At 40.6% G+C, this 16,025-nt stretch overlaps 1 protein-coding gene across 1 annotated transcript in view; it reads right to left on the bottom strand.

Moving 5' to 3' along the window:
* Positions 1 to 5,306: 5,306 nt before the first annotated feature.
* ppm1f (protein phosphatase, Mg2+/Mn2+ dependent, 1F) overlaps positions 5,307 to 16,025 on the bottom strand; it is a 74,532-nt gene continuing 63,813 nt past the window's right edge. The window contains exons 6-7 of the mRNA XM_063040915.1: positions 13,744 to 13,837; positions 5,307 to 11,775 (exon numbers count right to left, since the gene is read on the bottom strand). Of these exons, the coding sequence (XP_062896985.1) occupies positions 11,363 to 11,775; positions 13,744 to 13,837 (507 nt within the window). The 3' untranslated portion in view covers positions 5,307 to 11,362. The remainder of the gene's footprint in view (positions 11,776 to 13,743; positions 13,838 to 16,025) is intronic.

A 16,025-nucleotide genomic window follows, 5' to 3' on the forward strand; every position in this document is an offset into this window, starting at 1 on the left:
TAGAACATAGAACAGTACAGCACAGTACAGGCCCTTCAGCCCACAATGTTGTGTCAACCCTTAAACCCTTCCTCCCATATAAACACCCCCAACTTAAATTCCTCCATATACCTGTCTAGTAGTCTCTTAAACTTCACTGGTGTATCTGCCTCCACCACTGACTCAGGAAGTGCATTCCACGCACCAACCACTCTCTGAGTAAAAAACCTTCCTCTAATATCCCCATTGAACTTCCCACCCCTTACCTTAAAGCCACGTCCTCTTGTATTGAGCAGTGGTGCCCTGGGGAAGAGGCGCTGGCTGTCCACTATCTATTCCTCTTAATATCTTGTACACCTCTATCATGTCTCCTCTCATCCTCCTTCTCTCCAAAGAGTAAAGCCCTAGCTCCCTTAATCTCTGATCATAATCCATACTCTTTAAACCGGGCAGCACCCTGGTAAATCTCCCTTTCCAATGCTTCCACATCCTCTGCATAGGTGCGTGGAAGAACCTGGTGGAGGTGAGGGAAGGAAAAGGGGTGAAATGTAAAACAACGGGAGAAAAAAAATTGTGTTTAATTTATTAGTTTAATTGATCAGTGTGGACCAGATGGGCCAAAGGGCCTGATTCTGTGCTGTTTTTCTCTGAAAGAATGGGAGAGGAAGTTATGCTCAGTCTGGAGGGACTGTTTGAGAAAACATAACATTCTCGGAAAGTTCACCAGCCTCTGCTACTGAATTCCTTCACTCGGAAGCAGTAATCACGACTCTTGAATATTGCTGATCACTACCCCAGTCACAATGGTGGCACAGCTACAGGTATCCTGCCCTTGACTGTGCTATTCCAGATTGATTGCAGTACAAATATTCACCCAATAATCATGCCGTGAGGTGCAGGCCCTCTGTGATATTAGGATTATATGGGAACATAGATAAAATTCATCTTGTTCAATTATCAACTTATGTTGGTGCTAGAGAACTGTCATTGTTTTTGATATGTCAAGTAAATTAATAACATTTAATACTGGATTAACAGAGATATCTTGACTGTGGAGTCACTAGGCAAGTAACAGTGGGCAACAAACAAGGGATAGCAAAGCAGAAGAGAGTTAAGGGTTAGACTACTGGAGGGTGGCAGGTGGTGTTGCCCTGAGAATGAGGCTGTTGGGGTGGAGTGGGGGCTAAGGAACTAGTGCTTTGGGCAGTGTGCCAAATACTGAGTGCAATAAAAAAAAATAATTATGCCCATACTGGAAATTTGCTAAGTGCATAATTGTCAATATAGTTTAAGTGCAGGACTACGGCACAGAAACAGACTCTCCAGCCATTATGTCCATGCCAACCTTTCTGCCCATCTGCACGATCCCATTGTCTGCATTAGGACCATATCCTTCAAATGCATGCTTATTTGAGTGTCTACAAATGCCTCGTAAATGTGGTAATTGAATCCTATTCCACCATATCCTTTGGCATCGTATTCTGGATATGAACTACACTGTGTAAAAGATGTACTACTGAGGTTTCCTTTAAAACTCCTTCCTCTCACTTATCACCTTGAAAAGCAGAGCAGTGTGCATTGACGCCTACCACCCAGTGGCTCTGATATCCACCATCATGAAGTGCTTTGAGAGGCTGGTCATGGCACATGCTAACTCCAGCCTCGGAAACAACCTTGACTCACTGCAATTCATCTATAGCAAGCAGTTAGTTGCCATCTCCCTGGATCCACACTCATCTCTGCAGCATCTGTGCAGTAAAGACACTTGGATTAGATTTGGTTAGTGACTACAACTCCACTCTCAATACTATGATTCCAAGAACAATCATCTCCAAACTCTGAGATCTGGGACTCAACACTCCCCTTTGCAGCTGGATCCTTATTTTCTTGACCAATAGACAGGCAGCAACACCTTCACCACAATTATGAGCTCTGGTGTCTCACAAGGCTGTATCCTCTGCCCACTATTCTACTCCCTGTACACTCACAACTGAGGCTGGATTCTTCAATGCCATCTACAAGTTTGAGATGACACCTCCATAGTATGGGCCATATGTCCTAGAACATAGCACATAGAAATCTACAGCACAATACAGGCCCTTCGGCCCACAATGTTGTCCCAACATTGTAACCTACTCTAGAAACTGCCTAGAATTACCCTACTGCATAGCGCTCTATTTTTCTAAGTACTAAGTACATATCTATTACTCTCTTAAAAGACCCTATTGTATTCGCCTCTACCACCTTCGCTGGCAGTGCATTCCACGCACGCACCACTCTCTGTGTCAAAAACTTAACTCTGACATCCCCCTTGTACCTGCTTCCAAGAGCCTTAAAATTATGCCCCCCTCATGTTAGCCGTTTCAGCCCTGGGAAAAAACCTCTGGCTATCCACATGATCAATGCCTCTCATAATCTTATACACCTCTATCAGGTCACCTGTTATCCTCCATCACTCCAATAGGAAAGGCCAAGTTCACTCAACCTATTCTCATGAGGCACGCTTTCCAATCCAGGCAACATCCTTGTAAATCTCCTCTGCACTCTTACTATAGTATCCACATCCTTCCTGTAGTGAGGTGACCAGAACTGAGCACAGTGCTCCAAGTGGGGTCTGGCCAAGGTCTTATATAGCTGTAACATTACCTCTTGAACTCAATCCCACGACCGATGGATGCCAGCACACCGCATGACTTCATCAAATAATGAGTGGGAATACAGGAAGGAAATGGAGAGCTTAGGTGACATGCTGTCATATCAACAATCTTTACCTCAATCTCAGCAAAATACTGTAACTTGTTTTAGATCTCAAAGGGTGGCTCCTGTCTATGTCATCAGCGCTGAGGTCGAGAGGGTCAAGAGCTTCAAGTTCCTAGGAGTGAACATCACCAATTTAACCTGCCTCCGTCCAACCACATTGACACCATATGAAATAAAGCTCACCTGTGCCTCTATTTCCTCTGGAAGCTAATGAAATTTGGTGTGCCCCTCAACAATTTTTAAGCAATTCATCACAGAAATCATTGTGGCTCGGTATGGCAACTGACCACATGAAACTACATAAAGCTATGGACACAGCTCAGCACATCACAGAAACGAGTGCCCACCCCCATGTACTTCTCACTGCTATGGTAAAGAAGCCAGCATAATCAAAGACCTAACCCACCCTTGACATTCTCTCTTCTCCCCCCTTTCCATCTGGCAGAAAATTCAAAGTCCAAAAAAAAATGTACTGTCAGGTTCAAGGACAGCTTCTGTCTCACTGTTATGAGTACTGAATGGTTCCGCAGTACAATGAGATGAATTCTTCATCTCTCAATCTGCCTCACTATGACCAGACATCAGTCTACCTGTACTGCAGACAATAGTTCCAAATATTCTTTTAAATATACCTCTTTCAAATTATTCTCACTGCAATCTGCAGCATGCAACTTCCTTCTAATGAAAGTACAAGAGCCTCAGGACTCATACCACCAGGTTCAGGAACAGTTATTACCCCTTGAACCAAAGGGGATAACTTCACCTGCCCATTATTGAAATGTTCCCACAACCAATGGACTCATTTTCAAGGATTCATCTCATGTTCTCGATATTTATTGCTTATTTATGTATCATTTCTTCTTTGTATTTGCAGTTTGTTGTCTTCTGCACTGTGGCTGAACACCCCATTTTTTCCTTGGTCTTTCACTGATTCTGTCATGGTTATTATTCTATAGATTTAGAGTATGCCCATAGGAATATATGTGGTGACATATATGTACTTAGAGAAAGTACAGCTCAAAGGAAACTTTATCAAACTGCAACACTATTCTGCACTCTTTTATCTTGTATTCCCTCAACGTACTGTTGTAATGAACTGTTCTGTTTGAATGATATGCAACTTTTTCACTGTACCTTTGTACATGTAATAACAAATAATTTACCCTTGTTTTTGATACTCCTGCAAATGGAATAACATTTTGACTATGTACCCCATCTCTCTTATACACCTCAATCAATTCATCACTCAGCCTCCTTTTCTCCAAGCCCAGCTTAACCAATTTAAGTACCGTAACTGATCTCATTCAATCCAGGTAACAAGTTGGTAAATGTTCTGCACTCTCCACAGCACAATTACATCCTTCATTGTATAGCAACCCCAACTGCACACCATACTCTCACCAGTGTTTTGTAAAATTGCAACATAACTTCTCAGCTCTTACATCCTGCAGCCTGCCCTTCGAAGACAAGTATGCTAAATAGCTTTTTCCACTGTCCTAAGCACCTGTGTTGCCACTTTCAGGGAACTATAAACTTGGATTCTTAGTGCTTGATATGAAGAGTGAGGAGACCATAAGCTAACTAAAGGTTTCAACTGGCCAGTTATACAAAGCAATTTTAACAGTTTATATATTCAATCAGTGAAAGCAGCAATATTGATTAATAGACACTCTGAGAAAGGTCAAGCACAGATGTTAAATTCCAGACACAATTTAAATGCTAATAGGTTAAATATTATCTTGATTAGACAACACATGGGACATAAAGCATAGCTCGAAACTCCATGAAATAAAAGGTTGCAGGAAAATTAAAATGAACAACACTGCACTGCAGATGTGGAAATCTGAAAAACAGAAAACTCTGAAATTTCAACAGGTCAAGTTGTATTCCCCCCTCCATTCAATGACCTCAAAATTTTCCTGATGTGACACTGGCTATAATTTACCACCATAATCTCAAGATGTGATGAAATACTAGTTCTACCCAGCATTTCCAGACTCTGGAAAGGATATACTTCATGCAGTCTGTGGCAAGTAAGTGTTCACCATCTGATTCCTGAGATGACAGAGATTGAGTCATCTAGGCCTATATGGTACAGAATTCTCACAGGACTGTCCACCTTTGGTGGGGTCTTATCCACTACTGCAACAGTGAGATGGCCCAAAAAACATCGTCAGGGATGTTAATCAGTTACAATCACATTTCATATGTCCAGAATTAGCCATTAGTAGATTGCATTAAAAATATGGGATTAAGCTGATGAGAAACTTCTTCACCTATTGAATTCTGGATCACCGAAAGTGACGGAGGCCAAATTACTGTATTTGAGGGGGAGAAGGTTTTTTTTAAACACCGACAAGTAGAGAATGATAGGGATAGATCAGCCAGGATCATATTAAATGTGCTTCATTTGCTATTTTCAATGTCCTGGCTTGTGCCTGGCTCTTAGGCTTGCTCAGCTAAATGTGCCCTTAATTTTCAATGCCGGGTGGAAAATATGCTGTATGCTTTGCCACTTTTCTTGACAGTTAAACAAAAAAATAGCCAGGTAATAAAGATAACTTTGCATAAATTGCTTTATTATGAGATTAACACTGCATACATAAAAAGCAGTTCAGGAGAAACCCCAACCACAATAAGGCAAAGAAACATCTTGGTTTCAAACTGATAGCTTAGTAAGTTATATACTGTTTTAGCATTGTCGAAGAATGATGTTTTAGTAGTCTTCAACACAAAATGTCACTTCCTGTTGGTTTTGTGCAGCTTTGATAAGATAAACAGCCTACTGGAGTCCTTGCTAGAGGCCCACATCAGGCTACTGAAATTAGCTTATTGAAGACAGGATGTAGATGTCATAAGTTAACATCATTAACATCATCCAGGGAGGTTGCACTGAGGTTTAATACACACCTGATTTTTCTTACAAATTAACATTAACCACAAGACAAGATTTGGCGGGGAAAAAACCTGTCTATGATGAATCTGCCTGTAATACCACAAATACCACCTGGCAATTTGAGCTTTTTTTTCTCCATTATTTTCTGCCACCTAATGTGATGCACTCAATCCAGTTTACAGTCAATCGTAATTATCTTATACTAACAGGATTCAACAGAGCAAAACCTGTACCATTGGTAGCTATGTCTGTGCTATTTTACAGCCTAGCTTTAAATTCCATTATCAGATAAATCATCACTGGCTTATTCGTGAAACAAAAACTGGCAGGAGAAAAATGCTGCCATTTTTATTTTGTTTTACACAAGGTAAAAGTGCATCTGGCCATGATTTTTTTTAGCAAGGCTATTTTGGAAGCTTTTGTCCTTGAGCCTGCTATCAGCAATTACTAATTTATATAGTGATTATGGCAATAGAAGCATTTAGTTGGACATTATACCCATATTCATTATTAGAATTTAAAATGTATAGCTCCCTACAGAAACATTGAATGTGGTAGGACAAATGGATAATTGTCCATCCTGTCTCAAGGCTCATATATAGTTATTTTTCACTGTCCTAAATACTTTTGACTAGAGATATCAGGGTGTGTTCTTCTTTGTAACTTCACCCTTATTCACCAGTACCTGAAGGTGTTCTTCAAGCAAGGGCTTGTTTCTATCCTGTGCACGTCAAACTCAGAGGCTGTGCTGGCAAGCTTGAAATTTGAGATATAGCATTCAATTTAAGGGATAGTGGAGTCTTATCCAATACTCCAGGAGTGAGGTGGCCCAAAAATATTGGTCGGGGTGTCAGCCAACTCCACATTACCTTTCATATGTTCAGAATTAACCACACAAAGTATGAAATAAATGTTATTTTTTAAAAGATAAATTGAAAAATTAAGTGTAGTGAGCTAAAAGCTGTTGAGACAATTTTTTCATGAGGCTTCACCTGTTCACTTGTAAACATTTTTTGAGATACAGAAGTCATGTGGCATACAAGGTAAAATATACAGTTGTGGAATATATAAGGTTGTAAAGAACCTCAAAGAATACTTGGGTCAGATAAGCATAATAAATGTTCTGATTATCTCCAAACCATTCTGGATAAAGCATTGAGCTTAATGAGCATCCCTGCCACAGAATTATTCACCCCAGCACTTAGAAGTGTGTTAACCTCAGGGTGTATTACAGCAACTCACAGACTACCTCAATTAAACTTTCCTCAGTTCAAGAGTAGTGATAATTTAACACATTGAATACCACAAGACATTTGGCTGGAGAGTGAAGAAAGCAATTCTCATGGTTATACACAAAGCGACATCCAGGGCTCCAGCAATAACTGCACAAAACCACATCAGGCATCACCTTTTCAGGCTTTCTTAAATCCATATGTGCATATCAAGCAATGTGAATAAATAATATACTCAGCTTATAGTTTTATGCAATAATGCAAATAAATGTGCAAGTAACTGTAAAATGAAAACAAGAATATATAGCCCACTCCAAATAACAGTGCAAAAACAACATTATGGGTTTAATAAGTGATCCTCACAAAAATCAGGGTGCACCAATACTGATTGCAAAAGTTAGTAATGAATTGAGAATAATGACCTTCTCTCAGAGAATGGGTCATCTGTAATTTAACTGACTGACACTAGGTATAATATTAAACAACGATGCTTTTTTTTTCTTTAATACAAAATTTCTATGACAACATATTTGATGGATAAATGATTTGATACAATGCCACGTGATACAAGTACAGAGACAACTTCTTCATGGAGTCTTTTGTTTATCGGAGCAGAAGGACAGCACACAAAAATTGTCCATAGTTAAAAGAGAATAGGCATCCAGAACCTGCTGTCATTGAAATGTAATGGTGGCCTGGTCTGGCCATTATACATAGTTGTGCACTGATTTCCACAGGATATTCTCAGATACACAGACAGCCTTCTGGCAAAGATAACTGGATGCGCTAGAGATATTTTGGAGAGAAAAGACTTTACAGGTCATTTAAGCATTTTTATTCAGTCCCTACAGTATTCTATTAATTGCCCAATATAATGGCCTGTATATAAACCAACAAGTCTCAGAACATACACAATCTAGACCAGTGAGATCCATTATTTCTTATTACACAAGAAACTAGGTCACCAGACTTCAAACCAGCCCTGCCATTCAATTCTCTGTCCCCCATAACCCTCAATTCCTTGATCTTTCAAACAGTTCTACCCCAAACACATCTCATGATTCTGTGGCCACCACCATCTGGGGGACAAAACTCCAAAGGTTCATTGCCCTTTAAGAGAACCTGTTTCCATGCACCTCAGTCTTATATTCATACCTGTGACTCTCCCAATCGTGAAACCATCTGAAGGATTTCAACCCAAAACACTGACAATTCCTTTCCTCTCACAGATGCTGCCTGACCCACTGAATTCCTCCAGCAGATTGTTGCTCAATTTCTACTGTTAAGCCCCCTTTGGACCATGTTTCAATAGAATTGCCCCTTGTTCTTCTACAGCAAGTAATACAATAATTCTTAAACTCTAATAAAGGTTAAACTGCTGTTTGCTTCAAAACTACATTGGACCCACCAGCTAACGTTGTGATTCATGTACTAGACCACCTAGATGTCTATGACCTTCATTTGAATTCTCCCTTCTTTTGATAATATGCCTTTGATTGCTCTGACCAAAGCGCATGACCTCATATTAATCTCCAGTTACCGGATTTTTGCGCAGTCTTTCAATCTATATCCCACTGCAGAATCATAATGCCCTCTGCACAGCAATCCCTTCCACCTACTTTTGTATTGTCTGCAAACTTGGAAACCTCACATTTCATTTTCTCCTTCAGACATTAATAGCAAGCAACTGAGGGCCAAATATCAGTCTTTGGGATAATTCAATAGTTACAAGCCTCCATCTTGAAAAGGACCTGCTCATTGAAACTCTCTCCTCTATCATTCTCCTTTTCGGAATGTGGGGCCAATATTCAAACTACAACCTGTATGAGTGAGGAGAAATGGTGCTTAGAAGGGTACAGAGCTTCCTGGTTCTCTATATTCTTCCCTACCCCCAACACAGAAAAGTAATCCAGAAACACAAAATGCCAACATCATTAAAGGTAATAAAATAAGGAAAATTTTAAAAACTGTATTTGCAGGCAGTTAATGAGAAAAACAGATTGATGTATTTGACTTAATTCATATAACAAGACAAAAAATGTAAGAGCACAAGACATAGGAGCAGAATTGGATCATCTGCTTTGCAATTCCATCATGGCTGATTCATTTTCCCTCCCAACCCCATTCTCCTGTCTTTTTCCTGTGACATTTGACACCCTTACTAATCAAGGCCATCTTAACCTCTGCTTTAAATATACCCAATGAAGGTCCTGATGAAGGGTCTCGGCCCAAAACGTTGACTGTACCTCTTCCTATAGATGCTGCCTGGCCTGCTGCGTTCACCAGCAACTTTGATGTGTGTTGCTTGAATATACCCAATGACTCAGCTTCCGCAGCCGTCCTTGGCAATGAATTCCACAGACTAAAAAACAGATATGGACTGTTGAGAAGTAGCACTCAATGGTGGAATTAGCTACAAAGGGCCAAGTTAAATATAAGATTTCAAAATCTTTCTCAACACTTCAGCGAAAAAAAAAACAAGTTCAAGCAAGAACTTTTCGGGTTAAAAGACGAGGGGCTAAGATCTATAGTTGTATGAAAGATAAGAATACAAATTTATGTTGCCAAGCTCTGTGTAGGAGGCCTTTCTCCATCTAAGAGGCAATGCAATAGACTGCTCTTCGCAAAAACATTTTTAACCATTACTGCTGATTGAAAATAAACTACCTTGGTAAACTTGGACTGATAAAGAGATCATGGTAACAGAAATTAACAAAGAGAAATGACAAAGGAAGCATTGCAGTGAGACAGCAGACCTGAGAGGCTGAATGGCCCTCTCCTGCTCCTATCAAGAAGGAATTGTTGAGAATGCAGCGGTAGCTCCCGAAAGAAAGTGGGGCAAAGGACAATGTTGGGGGTTACTACCATCCCTACAAGTTTTTTTTTTAAAAAGAATAATTAATGATTTATAGTCAAAAGGGTTCTTGTGGAATCCTGACTGAATTGCAGCCTATGCTATTAGCTTTACAGTTTCAAAATAAAACTTTATCATTCAGCTTTCTGGGAGTGCATTTGGGTTCTTTGCACATTGGCTTTTTAATATTTTATTAAATAAACATACTTGAGGGTACAGGTCCTTTTGAGGTTAATGAGAATTACTTATTGCTTTATGCAAATTCAGAGTCAGTGGTTGTAGAATTTTACACAAGTAAATTCTTCAAAATGCACAGCATCCAAGACTTAGCATCCAGTTATTAGTAAACTACGCAGAAAATCCTAATATTTCTACACATATCAATTCCAGTTGCTAACTTTATTCATAACCACAATACATTCATCTGTTCATATTCTTTGATATAAGCAACAGACTGAACACTCAAAATTAAGTAACAAATCAAATGCTTAAGTAAAGTTATTTGAAGATTTTCCCCTCTCCCGACAAATGGCAAAGTAATACTGCACTACACAGCAAACATCATTACCATAGATGTTGAGAGATGTATAAGGCACTGAACAATTAGCCAGCAATGTATCCATAGAGCAGTAGACATTATTACATGGCTTGTACTGCACACACAGACCGAAATAAGGCACGAGATTGTCAACTGTACTTTTTGCTAGAAGAATCTCAGTACATAAAGGTGCTTAAGAAGTTCATGTATTTGAGAAACAAATAATTTGGAAAAAATTATAATCTTGTGAGCTTGCAATTTTACCTCAGGTAATCTTGTCAGCATCATAAAAGTGGGACCAGCTGGACTTAGCCCAAGAATAAAACTCAGAATGGATCTTTCTAGTAATCACTGATGTTCATTTAGGCCAGTAGAAGTAGAATAAAATGTTTTATATTGCATACTGGCATTAATAAGTTCATTATTACAAAAATAATCTCACAATATCCCCTAAGTTAGTCAAGCAAACTTTACGGTAATGCTACGTGCCTTTATTATTTTGGCACAAAATACCTCCATCTCAGAATGTTCAAGCAGATGAAACTCACGAAGCAGCTTGAACCAGAAGAGGTTGCAAAACAGGTATGGTGCAAACAGCGTAGTGTTGTTAATTTGGAGGAAGTCAAAAGTGGTATTTCAATTCCTGGCCATAGCTCATGTGAAATCAGAAGAAATACAGCCATGGAATATGATATCATCCATTCCAATGAACCAGGGTTAAGTAAAGTATTCTAGTTAAATATTCACCATTACAACACAATTTGGCACAAATCCATTGAGATGGCATCTGATTCTAGGAGCTATATCTTCAAACCTGGGATTTAAGGAAATGCACAATATCGTAACAGACTTCGATATGCTATTCTATTCTTCCTATTGAAGTTTCTTGCACCCTCAAGTTACTGAGTTTTCACACATTTTATTAAAGATCTTACAGGAGATTTCAGATTCAAATGGATTGTTATAAATGATATAGGCATAGCTCTGCCAAGATGTAAAGGCATTTTAACACCAATTCCCTTATTTCTCCAATTCTTTGGTGCCACTAAGTAAAATATATTCCCTGAATGTAACACTATTAACTTGTTTCATGTATACAGCAGTCAGCAAGCCACATCCTTTGTCTGGTTATCTTTATCCTCACTTGACTGTGGTGGAATTGCTTCAGAGCTTCCTTTGGCTTCAGAGCATTTGTTGTCTAGGCCAGCATTCTCATTGCCTGCCTTCGATTGGCTGTCTTTTAGAATGATCTGTGGATCTCGCAGAAAGACCAGCACCACAGTGATGTTGTCACTAGATCCACCTTCTTTGGCAGCTGTGACCAGTGTCTCTGCAACAGAACTGCCATCACCTGCGTTCTTTTGTAAGTGCTCTTGTACAAGGTGCACAACCTTAGAAGGTTCAACTCCATCAAAAAAACCATCACAGGCTAGAATGATGTAGTCTTCCCTGCCATCCAGTTCAAACGTGCTGCAGTCTGCATCCCCCGAAATGTAAGGCTTTTGTTCAATGTCCCCTGGAAAATTCAAAATATCAAATAGTGGGCAAGAGAGTGGATCACACAATTACTGCAGAATGTCTGTGTTACACTGCCTTTTGGAACCTGGATTTATATGACTCACAAATCTGAAGTTTTCATCTTTATCACCAAAGCTCATTAATATAGACATGACCCAGAAGGGGTGGGTGAAGGGCACAACACAAAAAAAAACAGCTTTGTTTATAAATTGATAAGATATAAACAATTATTTTATTTAGAGATACAGCACAGAATAGGTCCTTCTGGCTCTTCAAACTACACCACCTCAGCAACCCCAACAAATCTGATAACCCTAATCCAATCACGAACAATTTACAATGACCAACCAATCTACCCAGAACATCTTTGGACTGTGGGAGGAAACGAGAGCACCTGGAGAAAACCCCCACATTTCACGGGGAGGATGTACACACTTGTTAACAGAATGGCACCGGAACAGAACTCCAATAGGTCCGAGCTGTAATAGCATTGTGCTAACTGCTACACTACTATGGAATGGTAAGCAAAAATCATAACATGGCCTTCATAAAGTCTTAAATGAAATTTTAGAAACATTTTCAGTGAAAGTCCTGCAAAAAGATTACACTCCCTTACAAGCTACCCACCCATCTGATTCAATGTTGGCCTCATCAGATATTTAAAGACCAAGCAAGTTATCTTTGATCCTAATGGACTGATAGATGACAATCACTAGGTCTCTTTCATTCAGTACCCATCGTACTTACTGGGTGTCATTAAATATCCCAATACCCCATATATTAAAAAAAATCTTTCCTTGTACTCACCCTTCCTGTCTCTTACTTTACTTCAGTCGCACAATCCTCTCAAAATTTCTGCATTCTTCCAGTTTTAGCCTTTTATGCATCCCTAATCTTAATAGCTCTTCCACAGGCAGCTGTTAAGACTCTGAGCTCTGGAGTTCCCTTGCTAAAGTTCTCTGCAACTGTACCCTTGTTCCTTTAAGACACGACACAAATCTACTACTTTAATATAGTAGCTGCTCAATACAATCAATGTGTTAAGTAATGCTGCTTGGGATATTTTGCTACATAAAAAGAGCGATACATATACCAGCTACAATTGTAATACAGTTGGAAAACCATGAAGATAGATTTTTATTAACTTGTGTTGTGAAGTGATATTTCTCTCAGCATTCTCAGTACAATTAAGGGGGATAGTGTACTTTTCAACAAACATGTCCCCATCTTAAAAGTGGATTTTCAAAATCTTGCAATAATTTGGAGCAAAATTTCACCAGGAAGCTGCTGTCTACCCCCCTCTGTTTGATTGTACAGCTCTACCTAGCCCAGACATTCCTCCATTTTAACTAGGTCAGTGACTGTCAATGACCTTTGAGTTTGTGCAAGTAAACAATGAAGGTCAGACAGTAGCTTCCATCATATTAAAAAAAGAGGATTCTACAGCAACTTGCTAATGTGCAGTACGTGCTAGACCCTGTACCAGCAAGGTGCAACCCTGAACCCTGTATCTCAGCACTGAGAGGCCATACTGCTCACCCCAGACTGCCCAATGGCTGTCACAGGATGCCTCTCCAAGTTGAGAAACTGCCAGCGAAGAGCAGGGACTCACACCCATTTCTCAGCGGGTTAAACGATACTTTAACAAAAAATGTACAGGGAGGTGGGGAGAAGGGGTGGGAGGAATAATACATCTGTGAGTGAGTATGTTCAAACTGAAGGATTAATTGTGCCTTAACAAAAAAGGTCATCTATGAGGCAATGCCAAGTTGAGTACTTGTGTTTGAAATATTAATCAAAGCTTTTGATGATTCTTGTAAAATGATTTTTTTATTTAAAGAGAAGACAAGGGGCGAGATTTTAATAGTGTTAGGTTTGTTACAGTTGGTGCATCTCATACACTGGTCTAAGATAGCCAGCCACTAGATGTAGCACATTCCTACTGATAAGAAAATCGGAAACTCACCGATCGCTCGAGAGACTGCGAGTGTTCCGTTTACACGCCAACATCCTAGAAATATCACACATCCACCAAGCTCTTCAATCCTTTGTTTTTCATCCTAAAGTAGAATATTCAATCAGGGATAGCCAATAATTTGTTTTAAAGCTAAGCTGAAACAAAATACTGTTGTGAAAATCTACCAAAGTAATTTACCAGCAATGCATGTTCTTTTGTAGGACAAGATAACAACCAGCTAAAAAGAAAACAATCCAAACATTATTCAGAACAATGAGATTCTGCAGCAATATCAGACTTGCTACAATGTAAAGGATTTAACTTTAAGAATAGGGGGAAAGAAAACTGGTTGAATTAACTCTGACCATCCTCCCTCAATTGATGAATTCCTGTTTAACAATGATTGAAAGCAGCAGAATATCAACAGCACAGGGTAATGTCCTTGTCAATTAAGAGTCTAACTTGTTGCTCAGTACCTATTGCTGTATTCCACATCATTAACATTCATGGGGTTAGCTGTTGACCAGAGACCATTAGCTAGACCAACCACATGGCTAGTAGGTGAGTGGCAAGTCAGAGGTTCATCTGCTGTTCCAACATCTATAAGCGACAAGGCAAGAATATGATTGCGCACTCTCTTCTTCTCTGGATCACTCCAAAAACAAATCAAGGCTCAATAACATTCAGGGCATCCATAAAACTTTTGTGTTGTGAATAGCCAGGAAGGTTGCCTTGGGCTACAGCGCGATAAAGATCAGATAGAAAGTTGGTCAGACTTCTACTACACTTCCCAAAGCTACGACATCTGGCATCAAAAGCAGGCTCTCATCCACGAGCTCCACTCCAAATTATGCACCATGCAGACCTAGAGATATATCATTGTTCCTTCACCATTGAATCCAAATCCTGGAGCACAGTGGCCAAAAGCGTAACAGTGAACAACAGGAATTCTGCAGATGCTGCAAGTTCAAGCAACACACATAAAAGTTGCTGGTGAACGCAGCAGGCCAGGCAGCATCTCTAGGAAGAGGTGCAGTTGACGTTTCAGGCCGAGACCCTTCGTCACGACTAACTGAAGGAAGAGTGAGTAAGGGATTTGAAAGTTGGAGGGGGAGGGGGAGATCCAACATGATAGGAGAAGACAGAAGGGGGAGGGATGGAGCCAAGAGCTGGACAGGTGTTGGCTTTGTGGAACAATCAATGTTCCGTGCCTATTCTGGTATCTGTCCCCCACTTTTCCTTCGCTACATCGACGACTGCATTGGCGCTGCTTCCTGCACGCATACAGAACTTGTTGACTTTATTAACTTTGCCTCCAACTTTCACCCTGCCCTCAAGTTTACCTGGTCCATTTCCGACACCTCCCTCCCCTTTCTAGATCATTCTGTCTCTGTCTCTGGAGACAGCTTATCCACTGATGTCTACTATAAGCCTACTGACTCTCACAGCTATCTGGACTATTCCTCTTCTCACCCTGTCTCTTGCAAAAACGCCATCCCCTTCTCGCAATTCCTCCGTCTCCGCCGCATCTGCTCTCAGGATGAGGCTTTTCATTCTAGGACGAGGGAGATGTCTTCCTTTTTTAAAGAAAGGGGCTTCTCTTCCTTTTTTAAAGAAAGGGGCTTCCCTTCCTCCACTATTAACTCTGCTCTTAAACGCATCTCCCCCATTTCACGTACATCTACTCTCACTCCATCCTCCCGCCACCCCACTAGGAATAGGGTTCCCCTGGTCCTCACCTCCCACCCCACCAGCCTCCGGGTCCAACATATTATTCTCCGTAACTTCCGCTACCTCCAATGGGATCCCACCACTAAGCACATCTTTCCCTCCCCCGCTCTCTCTGCATTCCGCAGGGATAGCTCCCTACACGACTCCCTTGTCCATTCGTCCCCCCCATCCCTCCCCACTGATCTCCCTCCTGGCACTTATCCGTGTAAGCGGAACAAGTGCTACACATGCCCTTACACTTCCTCCCTTACCACCATTCAGGGCCCCAAACAGTCCTTCCAGGTGAGGCAACACTTCACCTGTGAGTCGGCTGGGGTGAGATGCTGCGTTCGGTGCCCCCGATGTGGGCTTTTATATATTGGCGAGACCCGACGCAGACTGGGAGACCACTTTGCTGAACATCTACGCTCTGTCCGCCAGAGAAAGCAGGATCTCCCAGTGGCCACACATTTTAATTCCACATCCCATTCCCATTCTGACATGTCTATCCACGGCCTCCTCTACTGTAAAGATGAAGCCACACTCAGGTTGGAGGAACACCAGCAACTTTTATGTGTGTA

This window comes from Mobula hypostoma, chromosome 2, assembly GCF_963921235.1.
Source record: "Mobula hypostoma chromosome 2, sMobHyp1.1, whole genome shotgun sequence".
In the NCBI taxonomy this organism is placed as follows: Eukaryota; Metazoa; Chordata; class Chondrichthyes; order Myliobatiformes; family Myliobatidae; genus Mobula; species Mobula hypostoma.